General features: G+C 33.2%; 1 protein-coding gene and 1 long non-coding RNA gene across 2 annotated transcripts; one reads left to right on the top strand and one right to left on the bottom strand.

The window, feature by feature from the left end:
* Window positions 1-8,399: 8,399 nt before the first annotated feature.
* On the top strand, window positions 8,400-10,464 carry LOC122584016. Its single transcript, XR_006321386.1, has 3 exons — window positions 8,400-8,531; window positions 8,847-9,029; window positions 10,103-10,464. It is a non-coding gene; the product is annotated as an uncharacterized LOC122584016 (long non-coding RNA).
* Window positions 10,434-12,387, bottom strand: LOC122584015 (probable protein phosphatase 2C 25). The gene is made up of 3 exons (XM_043756380.1): window positions 11,913-12,387; window positions 11,057-11,395; window positions 10,434-10,965 (listed from the first exon to the last, which is right to left on the bottom strand). The coding sequence occupies exons 1-3, from the start codon at window positions 12,330-12,332 to the stop codon at window positions 10,624-10,626; spliced, it is 1,101 nt and encodes a 366-aa protein (XP_043612315.1). The 5' UTR covers window positions 12,333-12,387; the 3' UTR covers window positions 10,434-10,623.
* Between the last annotated feature and the right edge of the window lie 1,748 nt (window positions 12,388-14,135).

The raw sequence follows: 14,135 nt of genomic DNA, 5'->3' as shown, positions 1-14,135 counted from the left end.
GGAAAAATAATCCTAAAGATCGGCTGAACAGAATTTAGGCAACATGGCCTTTGTGATATAAAAAGGTCAAACACGTTAATTGTATTAGCTATAGACGAATAATAATACTGTAATATCTATTGCTGCGTATGACTCGTTTCACTTCTCCTGTTGCTTTCTCAACTCGCCAAATTTTCGATTTATGATATACAAATATCTCGGACTACTTATACATTGTGCATCATGCCATCATGGGTGTACACTTTCTACATCTAATAAGTTTTAATTCAAGAAGAAATACGATGATTATTATTACTATTTATCTATTTATATTATAAAAACAACACATTTATTATTATTATTATTATTATTATTATTATTATTATCATCTTAATCTTAATCTTAATCTTAATATATACTATAAGACAGTTGAACTAATGACTTATTAACCAATCAAATTGCTTAATTTCATCAAATTGATTTTCGCTTATGTCATCATTTAGATTAGCTATAAATTAAAAACTCTAATAATCATTATCCAAATATATCATTATATTATTATTTATATTAATTTGTAGAAAAAATCTTACTAATTTATATTTTTTTTGTTTTCCATCAATAATTTACTCTTTTTAGCCCTCAAAACTTAATTTATATTTACTTTTAACATCAACTTGAGGAGATTTTTTAAAAAAGTTACAAAAGCTATCTATATATAATTTTTTAAAGTTTCAATTGTCACTTAAAGAATCCTAATTGTTATCAAAGAGTATGAGAACAATCCTAATTGTTATCTAATTATCATAGGACATGTGATTGAAAGTAAACCTATTCGTGTTATGAGTCCGCATCATGATAAAATACATATACTTGAATGTCAAGTATAGGATCACAAGTATGTTTATATTTTAATTCCTAATTATCTTTAATAATAATATCAAATTATGAGTACAACTGGTTTCAAAAATTCTATAATAGAGAAATTATTGTAGCATGTGCCTTGTGAAATGACTACGACAAACAATTCCATCAATATGTCTCAGCTAATTAATAATGACAGTGACGAACATGTGATTATTGTACTACAACTTGCAAAGTACTCCGTATAAAACTTAGAATTGTATACGTTCAAAATTATAAGCTTTTATGAATTAAATGTATGAACATCTAATATTGATAATATCGTAAACCCCGTGTCCAGTGTTAGACACGGGTCTAAAATCTAGTTATTATTATTATTATTATTATTATTATTATTATTATTATTATTATTATTATTATGTTTTTATATTATATATTATTTTTTCTAATTGGCAAAAGGTTGAGACAGATGGCAGGTTTTTAAGGTAGATGAATAATGGAGGAAACACAAAGGAAGTTTGGTCATATAATAAAAAAATCATTATTGGTATTTATAGGTTTTATATTATTAATTAAGCACACAACTTAATTAGAAAAATGACCTTCAAATATATACGTGTTTTATGGGTTAGGACTTAGGAGTCAAGGTTGTTTCAAATATTAATTGAATGAACTTTGTTTTTCGAAGCCACAAAGTTTTCAATTGGGTGATTAAATTTGAGGAAAAGGCCTGTGATTTTGTGAAAAATATATATATTGACCAAGCCAATCAAAGATAATCTCATAAAATGACAAAATAAGAAATGTAACAAGAGACGAAGTCCAGTTGATTAGTAAAGACTAGTCATGTATTAAAGAACAAGCCCGTCGTTATGTCACGTTGAAACAATGATTTGCCTAGATAGAAATTAAAATAATAGAAAAATATGTAACTTGTATTTAGACCAATGTGACATGTGTAATGTAAGATAACATTTTTATATAAGTTTTTTACTATATATAATAACCAAAACTCCTCTTCAAATTACATTAATGATTCTTATATAAAGAATGACACTCAAAACAAAGATAAGTTTTATCTAATGTCCAGAATTTTGTTTTTGTTTTTTTCAAACGTCAAGATGCTATTGGTTAATAAGTTTTCGATTGAATCATAAATACAAAATTTTATTTGTTTACTTATAATAATCCGTACTACTTTTTTTAGTCTTTCAAAGTATCTTAGAAAATGCGGACTAGCTAGTTTGATTAAGGACTTCAAAATTATAAATGGTTCTATTGTAATGTTAAATACATTGTCGTCTTCTTCTTTAAACACTTCAAAACTCAACTTAAATATTGAATTTGTGTAGCTATGAATATATTCGATCTCTACACAATGGATATTTGAACATGCATTATATCCTATTGTTATGATTATCTTCTATCTTTTTCATTATAACATTTTTCCAAACAAATTTGATGTCTTTGATTGGATGGAAAACAGATATAAAATGTAAAGCACTTGTCTTTCATCAAAGGCGTCGTACCATCAATACATAAAATGCGGGGTCTTTTCGTTTCTAAAGGTACTGAAGTTGTTCTTTTTTACTTTAGGAGGTACCAATCTTTAATTTCGTATATTGTGGGTTATGTTTTATAAAACACCGTCTATGTTAACATATCCTAAAACCGGGGAGTGGTATTTGTTATTATAGTGGTTTTTAATTAATTTATGTTTAAAAAATTTATGTTTATAAATTCCACCGTGGCTTTTTATCCCCTTTTTATACAACCTTAATTCTCAAAACCCTAATTCCTAAATTACCATCACAATTCTAAAAAGGGAACCCGAAATCCCAATTCGTCAATTACAATCCACCCAAAAATTCATGTCGGCCATGTCTTTCTCTTCTTCAATCAGAACAAAAGATCATTCTTGCTATGGCTATTGCAAACATCAACCTCAAACATATCCACATTCATCTGTAGCAACAAATTCTAGATAAAAATCTTGTGTATATACAAGCTTTTTTTTCCACTATCTACAGTGGATGACGGCTAAAAAAATCTCGCTCATTTACGAGTCAACGTGTACAGTGTTAGTCAAACACACACAAAACTGGACACGTCATTTTACATATACCAGATGGTGGTTTTTGCCCCCCACAATATGTGATGTTTTACAAAACATAACCCATAATATACGAAAATAAAGATTGGTTCCTCCTAAAGTAAAAAAATACAACTTCAGTACCTTTAGAACCGAAAAGCCCTAAAATGCGGATATGAGTTTTGATTGGTTTCGATTATGCATGTGTTTACTTCTTACTCTCAAAACCCTCCACAGTTGAACGTGCTCTTAATGGGTTCATCATTTTCATTTTTTCTTCTAATATAAAAAGAAATGGAAAATGATTATTCAACCTAACTCATATGCCTAAAAATCAATCTAAAACCTTAAGAATTTGACATGTAGATTCTACTAATTCTCTTTCCTAATCTTACCCCCTGATTTTTCTACATGTCATCATCTTACAATTAGAAATATCTTTAGGCATACCAATTATGTTGATTTAATTATCATTATCCTTGATGATAGTTTTGATAACAAGGGTATAATTAATCTTACCTTTTCAATAATGAGAGAAGGCCGTGGATCCCAATTTTGCAAAACATTTTCCAATAATTTTGTTTAGGTTCAAATTCATACTTTTGATTCATTTATTTTAATATTTACTTTGTGATTCAAAAAGGTGAGGAGGAGTTATTTGAGAACTTCTAAAAAAAAAGAATCCAAGAACTCCTCTACACCCTTGGATAAAAAAAAAATGGATGGACAAGATTAAAAATAAAAAACTCCTCTCAACACTAGAGGGGTATTTTCATCAGCTCCTTTTTTTTTCTCTCTTTTACTTTAATAGAATTCTATCTAATTCACTAAAAAACTTTTATCTCACAAACCGTAAATCGTTAGAGGAAAAGAAAAGCGTGGGTAGTCTTAGAATTTCGTCCTCTTTCATTAGAAATGCGATTCGATATACTCTTGACGACTTTTTAAATTTCATTTTTTTATCACGTTCATCTTACACATGTGTAAGTTGTACTTACCCATGGGCAAATTGTACTTACCCCTAATACATCCCGCTCTAGGGCCTATGAGTCGTCGGCTCATTCTTCAACAGGCACGCGGTCAGAGCCCTGGGCTCCTCCCATTGCGGCTAAACCTTGACCTTCAAACCATAAACCCTGGAGTTGGAACCCTTATCCTTTTTAGGTTTTTATGGTTTAGCATTTACGGTTTAGATTTTCCAGGGTTTTTAGAATGTATCTCCCCCATCGGATTAGCAATTAAGCTTTAGCTTTTAGGGTTTGATGTTGTAGGGTTAGGCTAACCCTACAACTTCAAACCCTAAACCCTAAAGCGTACCGTGTACCCGCTCTAGGGTTTAGGGTTTGAAGGTCGAGGGTTAACAGAACCCTTGGGCTTCAAACCCTAAACCCTAGAGTGGGAACCTCATCCGTTTTAGGTTTTTAGGGTTTAGATTTTCCTGGGTTTTTAGAAAGTAGCCTCCCCCTCGGATTAGAAATTAAGCTTTAGGGTTAGTATTTAGGGTTTTACAATGCGTCCACATCATTTTTTAACTTTATAAGTAACTTCCCCATGTGTAACCCATGGGCAGGTTATACAACTCACCAGTTCCAGGTCTTTCCTACCCATGTGTATGTTGTACTTACACATGTGTAGGATGAACGTGTTTTTTTTTCGTCCAACGATGTACGGTTTGTGAGATAAAAGTTTTTTAATGATTTAGATATTTTTTGATTTAATAAGAAGAGAGTGAAAGAGAGTGTTGGACAACTTTTATAATAATGACAAACATGCCCTTCTTGATCTTGATGAATGGAGGGCTGAGATTGGTTCTCGCGTTCTTTTTTTTAGTGGTTCTCAAAATAACTCACCCCTCATAAAGGTAAAACAAGGATGTACAAAGCATGATAATAAACAATCGATTTTCAAAGTCAGATGGTCTATTCATTCAAAGTATATGAAAATCGACATTTAACAGCGATCATAGTAATCAAACGTAATTGCAAAAACTTAAAATGAACGACGTAAGTTACTAAGCTTAACTACTTAATACAATCAAGGGCAAACATATAATCCCCACTTCTTATCTCTACAACCTACTAACTTGACTTAACTAAAATACGTTAATAAATAACCAAGTTTTTATAAATTATGATATTTCAACTATAACACTAGTGGAATCACAAGTTAAAGCAGCATCAAGTTACACATAACACATACTCACATGAGATTACGTTACTATACCCAAATAAAACACAAACCTACCAAATTGAAGTTAGTTCTTTTCTTTTTTTTTTACAGTAACAAAACATAATTATGATATTCTAACAAGAGAATGGTCAAAAAATTAAAAACATTATACACTTTCAGTCTTTCACAATGATCCATTATTTCATTAACGGATATCCTTGACGAATATTGAAGCTATTTATTAACATTAGAAAACCAAAACCAAACAAATAGGTTTTGTTTGGTTTTCGGTTTTCTAGTTTGATTATGCTCGCCCCAACGACAAACCACTATAAAATTCAATGAATTAACGTCCAAAAATATTCAATTCACTACTCTTAGACACCCTATGCTTTAGGTTATTATTTATTTGTCTTCTATAAAAAAAATCTTAATTTGATTTGGTTTATGTTTATAAAAAATCGGATATAAAATCCAACCACATACATATAGATAAAAGAATTGTAAAGTCACGAGAGCTCAAATTAAGTAGAAAACTAGATAGTAAACTGGAGCCAATCATAGTGATTTCTATTTTAGGGGGGTGATGTAAATTGATTTCAGATATTAATCATAGTGAGAACCAAGTTTGAACAGTCTCCCGTCAAATTTGCATTACCTTTAGGTATGTTAATAATTCAAGCCATCCCGATACTTAGACCCGAACCCATAGAAAAACAAATCATTTACTTGTTTTTGAACAAAGGCGTCAGACTGGTCCCGTTACTACCATAATAAAGTTATGTTGAAAAAACAGATATAAATTTCTTTTGAAAAGTAAATATATCATCAATTCATAATTATAACTATAAATTCAAAAAATTACATACACTCACCTCTAAAAAAGTACCCCAAAGGAACGAATTTTACAATTACAAAATTTTTAATCCTTATACAACACTGTTAAGTGTACATGTTAGAAATATATTTCACCAAAAAGTCAATATAAATATATCAATAAGGGGGTAACACACACCACGTCACAAACAGTCTTAATCACAAAACCGTCTCCCTACTGTCCTAGTCTGGACATTAGGCTGACGTAAACATCAAAAAGCTCATTCCATATTGGAAAAGATTATATCGGGCATGATTTGACTTGATCGGAAAAATTAAATAAAAAACTATTATTATGGGAATGTTTAACAAGTAAGCATATTTGAATTTAGAATTGTGAAAAAATATAATATTTAGGTGAAAAATAATAACATTTCTAAATATAACAGTATAACATTTTTATAATAAACAACTTATATTAAAAATAATAACAATAATAAAAATTTAAATGAGTGTTGGTAAACATACCAAGAACACGTCGGAAAAGTAGTTCGCCGGAAAAGATCGCCGAAATCTGGAACCGGGTCGTCGGGAAAGGAGTCGCCGCTAATAACTCGTCTGAAAAGTAAGGTGTGTGGTGGCCGGAATTTTCGCGGGAAAAAACCCGGTAACAACAAAAAGGACCGGATATACGTCAAAATAAAGGGTGGGGTGGCTAGATTTTTTATAGGAAGACTGATATGATTGATGGCCGGAATATAGATACAAAATGGATCGCTGCAACTGAGTTTTTTTTTTTGGCGGGGGATGGCCGGAATGCTTTTTGGAAGAATTTTCCATTTGGAGGGGATAGTGTGTGAGGGAAGATAGTGGAGCGGCTGCCTTTTAAAATTTTAGGGTTTAGTATTAGCGGCGACGTCGCCGCTAATAGTGGGTCCCCCCAGGCGTGTCTTTCGGTCAACCATCACTACAGTCTGTCAAACGGGTCCCGCAGTATTAGCGGCGACGTCACCGCTAATACCCATGGTGGTGTTACCCCTTTTTGCCTGGTGGTGTTACGCGCTTCGAAAAAAAACCACCACCTACCAAAATTGATTTTTGGCCACCAGATAATATTTACGGCCATCATACACAACATACACGCATATATACATACATGACACACACACACATACACACACACACACACACACACATATATATATATTTCCAGCCACAATTGGTAACATGGTGGTTGAGTGTCGATGGTGGGGTGTTAAGGAGGATGAGTGGTGGCGGGTGTTGGAGGTGATGGAGGCTGTCGGAGGTGATGTTGGTATGGAGACTGTCGGAGGTGATGTTGGTATGGAGACTGTCGGAGGTGATGTTGGTATGGAGACTGTCGGAGGTGATGTCGGATGGGTGGCTGCCGGAGTGATGCCGGCTGGCGGTTGCTGTTGTCAGAGTTGTTGTCTGGTGACTGTTGGAGATGTTGGGCTGGACACGAAAAGGAAAAAAAGGAAGGGAGAATAGGCGTTGGGGAGGAATGATTACCTTACCCCTCAATTTATTGGGTAATGTTCCATTACGCATTTCTATGTATTGAATACATTTGATTTGTATAACCAAGCATGTTTAATCATTGCCTTTTCCATTCCCTACCCTCAAAACCCCCCAACCAGGCACCCCTAGAGTTGTTACTATATTTACTTTGTGTTGTACTCTCTAGTTTCTTACTATCTATTTTATTTTTAATTATTTACTTATATACAATATTTATTTTAAACGGCAGTCTATCAAATTTATTTATAATCTATAACCCCTTATAAAAACATATTGAATTCTTCTATTTTAGGAAATTCATCACTTTTTTATACCCAAAATATCCCTATTTCTTAATCCTAATTCCCCTATACATCTAATCTATACTTTTATATTATCTAATAAAAAATCAACTCGCTTTTTAAATGTTACATGGGAAAATAATCTAAAATAACATTAATGATTAAATTACAATATCAGTCATTTAATTTTTTTTAAATATCTTCATTAACCTTTTAAATCAATTACTTCTACATTAATTATCTACACCACTTGACGCCGCCTCCACCACCAAGAGTCGCTTCCGTCACCACACCGTCGCCGCCACGACCTCCGCTGCATTGCGCGGGTACCGTGTTAGTCAAATTGAAAATACTTTAAAATACTTCTATCGGTTGACTAAGTATTCAACCCAAAACCAACTCTACTTAGGTGGGTTGGACCCATTATGTGGGCCCCGAAGGTGAGTTTTTTCTAAGGTCTCCGGTTCGAGTTTTGGGTTTTTCATTTCAAGGTATTTTCAGCAAATCGCTGGTTAAAATTGTCTTCAGCACGCCTGAATGAAAACTAACTTAAAAAATAATAAAAATATTCAACCCGTAGAAAATAAAACCACTAGTCCCATGATAAGTGATCTTTTCTACAACTAATCGAATAGACATGAGGAAAAAACCGGAAAACCCAAGACCGACCTGAACCGACGCCCTAACGGGCTGGGTCACTAGGGTCATGTTTTTAGTGCATTCCTGGGTCACGGGTTGGATGGGTCGGCACGGGATGTGTGAGGTGAAGCCAAAAACTGAAAAATTGTTAGGTTGTTAACTCTTAAAAATTACTGGTAGTTCATTCAAATTTACGAAGAAAGTGTGTTATTAGTAAAATTAGTTTATGTACTTATAGTGTTTGATAAAATGCCTAAGTGAAAAAGATTTATGTTAATACTTATCATGTATTCTGATAAAGTTAGTTTCTTTCAAGTATATTTATTCCACAGTCAGACAACATTTAGTCAGCTTTAGTTGTAGGTTAACGTGGTTTGTACTTTCAAACTGATTTGATATCATAAAAGGTTTTAAGAAACTAGAAATTTGAATACCTTAGGATTGAAATTATTGCTTGGATTATACAGGTGAGGCATCCGTATAGGCAGACACCAATTTTATATTCTGATTTGGATTTAAAACCATCTCCGTCGCTTCTGGAGGTGACGCAGAGTTGGAGAAGATAAGGACCATGAACCCAGGTTAGCTGTGAGAGCGGTTACAGAAACGGAGTCTATTTAGAAGATAAGGACCATCATATTTTGAATGAGGTTTCATCGCTTGGTTATATTTTTCTTTCCCAATTCGCTTATTTTGTTATTAAACCCTACATAATTTCATATGTCTCTGTAGGGTTTAATCACAATACCTCAAATTTTTCCTTCTTTGTGTTTTTCGTTCACTGATAATCTAATTACATAAGCTGTAATATTGTGTTTTGATTCTTAATAATAAAAGATAATTTGTCTAAAGGAAATTGATCACACTACTTTGAATGGAATTACTAATGATGAGTACCATTTGTTTGACCCAAAAGAGGGGCAACTGTAAAAAGTTATTTGTTTGTTATTATAGGTAGTGATTTAGTTTTGGTAGATACATGCTGAATTTTGATGTTTATAGATGGTATGAGTGTCAATGCTTCATTGATAGTATTGTATATTGTTATGCTTATTGTTGTGAGTTTACCAAGTTGTAACACCATCCTGATAAATTTTGTTTGAAGTTTCACATTCGAGCGGCATGCTTTGAGTGATATATGGATAACTTTTAGCCGGTATGCTCTTAGCTCTGTGGGGAGCCGTGGTTTCTTCAGATTTTGCCATTCAAGTTTCACCATTAGCTGTAGATAAATTTAATTTTTGAAGATAATGATTCTATACCTGAGCTTGGTGTTTTTTATTTATTTATTTATTTTTTTAAATTTGGCTATGTAAAGTATAAATCATCCGAAAGAATTGATCATTTGCGAGCAAGTTGCATTAGGCCGAAACTGTTTCTAATTCTTACACACTTTTTTCATTTGTGCAAAGTGTTAATTCTTGGGAAAGTTATGCTATTAGTTAATTGGACTTGGACTGCACATTCGGAAAATTTTGCTTTTATATATATATTATATTATGGTGGTGAAAAGGAAGTGTTGAGTATGATATAAATAGTAAGATATATGATTATTCGAATGTGCCTGAAAATGAATATATACCTGTGCTTATTTTTGTGACTTGTGAATGTGTGTTTACCCAGAACAGAATTCAGACGAAGTGCATTACCTTATGTAAAATTTTCCTTTTCAAAAATTAAATATTATTTGACTTCATACCTTTTCTTATTTTATTTTTTGCAGTTTATAAGAAGGGTAACATCGAAGAGATTGAGTCGCTGCCTCATATGGCAGAGACGTTATCATTTGATGTGGGGGGTTCACAACGTAAAGAGAACAGACAACCTTGAGGGAAAGCCTCAAGAAAATGAAAGAAAGTAAGAGATACCGCCTAGGCGCCTATATAGCATTCTATGAAGGCTATGGTAGTTTCAACGTCTACCCGGTTGTTCTTAGTTTAGGTGAAGCGCGGGATATTATACTAGTTACAATGAAATCAAAAAGAGAGTCATTACGGTGGTAAAGGAAGATTGTTCGTGCCTGCACAATAACATCAACTCGTAGAAAGAATGAATGAATTAAATATTGAAGTATGATCACCTCAAATGGAATAAATGAATGAATGTTGTAAGTTGTTGTATTGTTACAATAAATTATCTTTGTCAAAACTATGAATCCTAAATATGAACCAGAAACATTAGATCATCAACAAATCCGATAAAAAATGTTTTCTTGATGATCTTTTTCTGAAAAATTCCATTCCATCAACAGAAACGACCCAGCTGAATGATCATCACACTCGTATCATCCACGGATCCTCGAGAAGCTGAGAGCTCAACGAGCTTCTTGCAAGCTGAACTTGCTTGTAAACTATCTATAGATGAGCAAAAAGGTCGAGCTAGGTCAACCGCTTCTTGGTTACTTACTTTATCCCATAAACCATCAGAAGCCATGATCAAGAATTCGAATTCAGGACTGAGTTTGAAGATTTTGGTTTCGGGTTCAGCTGTAATCCATTGTTTTAGGCTACGGTCACCAATTCCTCTTGAAACTGCTAGTGATCCAAGAACTCGAGAAACACCTCTACTGGAATCAACATAACCACCCTGCAAATTATCACATAACTATTCAGTGATCTAATTTTTTAAAATGCACTCTAAATTGTGTCTAAATAGTATGATTTGATCAAATTCTTACCAAGGATTCAATTCTATATTTTTCGTCTAGTCTTGAAGGGCGATGATCAGAAGTAAGGGCTTCAGCCGTTCCACCTCTGCTGACAACCGCACGACAATCACCAGCATTTGATACAACAAGGTTGCCCGAGTTAATGATAGCCGTCACACAACAAGCTCCGCCACGTTGTTCTTGCTTTAAAAACAATGAATCTGTGTTTAAGTAACCTTGTTTGATTGCTTCAACTATTTCGACTTCACCCCTCTTTAGTACTTCTTCTTGGATCTTGCTTTCTAGATTTTCGACTGCAAATTCAGCCGCTTTTGATCCACCATGACCATCAAAAACACCAAAGAAGCCCTATACAAAATGACACATATAACAAGATTAAAACCAAATCCCTTTAAGCGTACTTAAAAATACATGTCATCAAAACTCTACAGATAGTTAAGTGGACTTAAACATATCCCATCAGAACTCAGCAGATAAATTAAAGCCAACACTACTTATGAAGGGGCCATATATCATATCAGAACTCCGCAACTAAGTGTACTTTTTACCACGCCTATCAGACTCCGCAGTTAAGTGTTTTAAACAAAAATAAAACGAGTGTTACAAAAAATATCAGAACTACATATCCCATTAGAACTCAGACAATTAAATTAAAGTATGAGAACTCCGCAGTTAAGCGTTTTAAACAAAAATACAACTACAACAACAATACTCAATCCTTGCCAAAACAGGATATGGGATGTAAGATGTAGGCATTCTTTCCTTTAGCAAAGATAAACAAAAATAATACTTAAAAAACTATAATAATAAAATATATAAGTAAATAACTCAAAAAGAACAATTTATAAGAAGATTAGTAAAATACCTTTTTAGTATCTAGTCCATTAAATTCAACATTAGCAACAAACCGATCTTCCATAGCCTCTCTTTTCCCTCTCTTACAATAAACCGAATACCCATCACCATCAACCACCACCTCCTTCCACCGATCTTCCATCGCCGGCGCCGGAGTTGACCGGTCAACACAAAAAGACCCGACAGGAATATCTAATCTAGTGGGTCTTTTTCTCTTCAACAAAGTTGGAGAACAAGTGGGTCCATCATCAATTGATGCTCTAATAAGCCCACTCACCGGAGTTAGTGGTTTTTGTAGGCGGAACTTAAAAGATGACGACGGCGATGATGATGGAGAGCTAGTCAAAGTCAAAGTCTCCGGCGATGATTTGTAAAAAAATGATGATGACGGTGAGAACACCGGTGAATTTGAGATTGCAACGGTACACATGTTTTGTTTTTTGGTTTTTTTCTTTTATGTTTAAGAAAATTGTTTTTGTAACGGCTTGAATTTTTTGTTTGATTGAATGTGTTCTTTTGGGTTGAATATATACGGGGAAATTTTAGGAGTGGTCAAAGTGGGACCTTCTTTATTCTTCTCCGTGTTAATTTTGTGTTCAATTGTTATTGCCACCTCAATCCAAGCTATATTTTTGTTTGACCAAATTGCCCTTCATATCTATGACATCCTAAGATTCGAATTTGGGGCCCTCTAGAGTCATGTACCTATTGGTATCCAACGCGTTTACCGCATATACGTATGTCCCGGTGAAAACCCTTGAAAACTTGATTTGGGAAGAGATTCGAACCCAGGCCGCATAGCCCCCATTTTTAGGGGTACGGTACCACGGGTTTTATCTAGCCTTCATAGTTAATTTAGTTAATCTATATGAAGTTTATTCACCAAGTTACTACACCTTTTAGAGTAAGTAAGTAAACACCTAATGTCGTCTTTTACGTGTTTTTGGTTCAAGTATTTCGACGGTGTATGAGGTAAGTTGAGATGTAAACAAATATACCTCTACCAAAATAGATACGTTCTAGGTTCTATCTAAATGATAGAAAAAGATAATCAGCCTTTGTAAAATAGGGTTGAACTATTGACCTCTGTTTTTAAAGGTAAAAAAGTTAACCACTTAATCCAACTATATATACTGTTAAATTACTACACTTTTTGTTAGTTGAAAAGTTTTTACATATAACTTATGATAATGCAGACCATAATTTTCTTTTTTAACAACTAATTATTATATTTCTATTTTTAAAACTATTTGAAAAATCCATAGACAAAGTTTGGATCTTGGTCATCTCCCCAGTCTAATCTGATCTAAAGTTTCAAGATTAATAAACAAAATAGTAACTCAACACCTCATTATCGAACTGGTATCTAAATGTCATCTCCATTTCCATCTTCACACGTTGTTATGGAATTTTCATTTATCATCTACATTACATCTCTTATGAGTTACAAAACCAAATTAAAGAGGAATATTTTCGTCTAAAATAGATCTTGAGTCATGCAAATGGTTTCTATTCACCGTCGTTCTAAAAAAGGTGTTTGTGTGGTAGTGTAGTGAATGTCCAATTGAGCCATTTTCATTTTGTACCACAACTGAACATAAACAGGACTGTAAATATAAATTCACATATAGTTGTTATACATGGATAATCATGCATATTAAAACTTATAAGCTATGATCAAACTTAGCCACTTAGACTATTTTACTTAGATAAATTAGGATCATTATATTATTGTTACAATAACAACAGTCATACGACCATTAACAATATTGACCACTAAGCTATTTGATTCTTTTTGCTTTAGTCAATTGTAACATTTTCCGACTATTTAAAACGTATCAAGCGTTTGACTTATTGAAAGACTTCTAGAAATACGATACCAACTAACTAGCCTATTTGGCTACTTGGTGTTTGTTATAAAAGGGCAGAAGTGTCAATAAGAAAAATAATCCCAAGGAAAGCGGCTGAACAGAATTTAGGCAACATGGCCTTTGTAATATCAAAGGTCAAACACGTTATTTGTATTAGCTAGAACCTAAATTTGATGATGTGTTTGACTCGTTTCACTTTTTCTGTTACTTTCTCAACTCACCAATCATATTTCAGTCAATAATAATTTACAAATATCTCAGACTACTTGTACACCGTGCCTCATGGCATGTACACTTTGTAGATTAAAAAACTTTTATTATAAGAAAAAAGAAACAAATATTATCATAATTTTATGTCTTGT

This window comes from Erigeron canadensis, chromosome 9 (assembly GCF_010389155.1).
Source record: "Erigeron canadensis isolate Cc75 chromosome 9, C_canadensis_v1, whole genome shotgun sequence".
In the NCBI taxonomy this organism is placed as follows: Eukaryota; Viridiplantae; Streptophyta; class Magnoliopsida; order Asterales; family Asteraceae; genus Erigeron; species Erigeron canadensis.
This window is presented reverse-complemented; position numbering and strand designations above follow the sequence as displayed.

Excerpts from the sequence above, each read along its gene's own strand:
- LOC122584015 (XM_043756380.1), bottom strand. The coding sequence starts at position 12,332 with ATGTGTACCGTTGCAATCTCAAATTCACCGGTGTTCTCACCGTCATCA. Across the intron at positions 11,396-11,912 it reads ATGGACTAGATACTAAAAAG|GGCTTCTTTGGTGTTTTTGA; the intron begins GTATTTTACTAA and ends CATTTTGTATAG. Across the intron at positions 10,966-11,056 it reads AATATAGAATTGAATCCTTG|GGTGGTTATGTTGATTCCAG; the intron begins GTAAGAATTTGA and ends GATAATTTGCAG.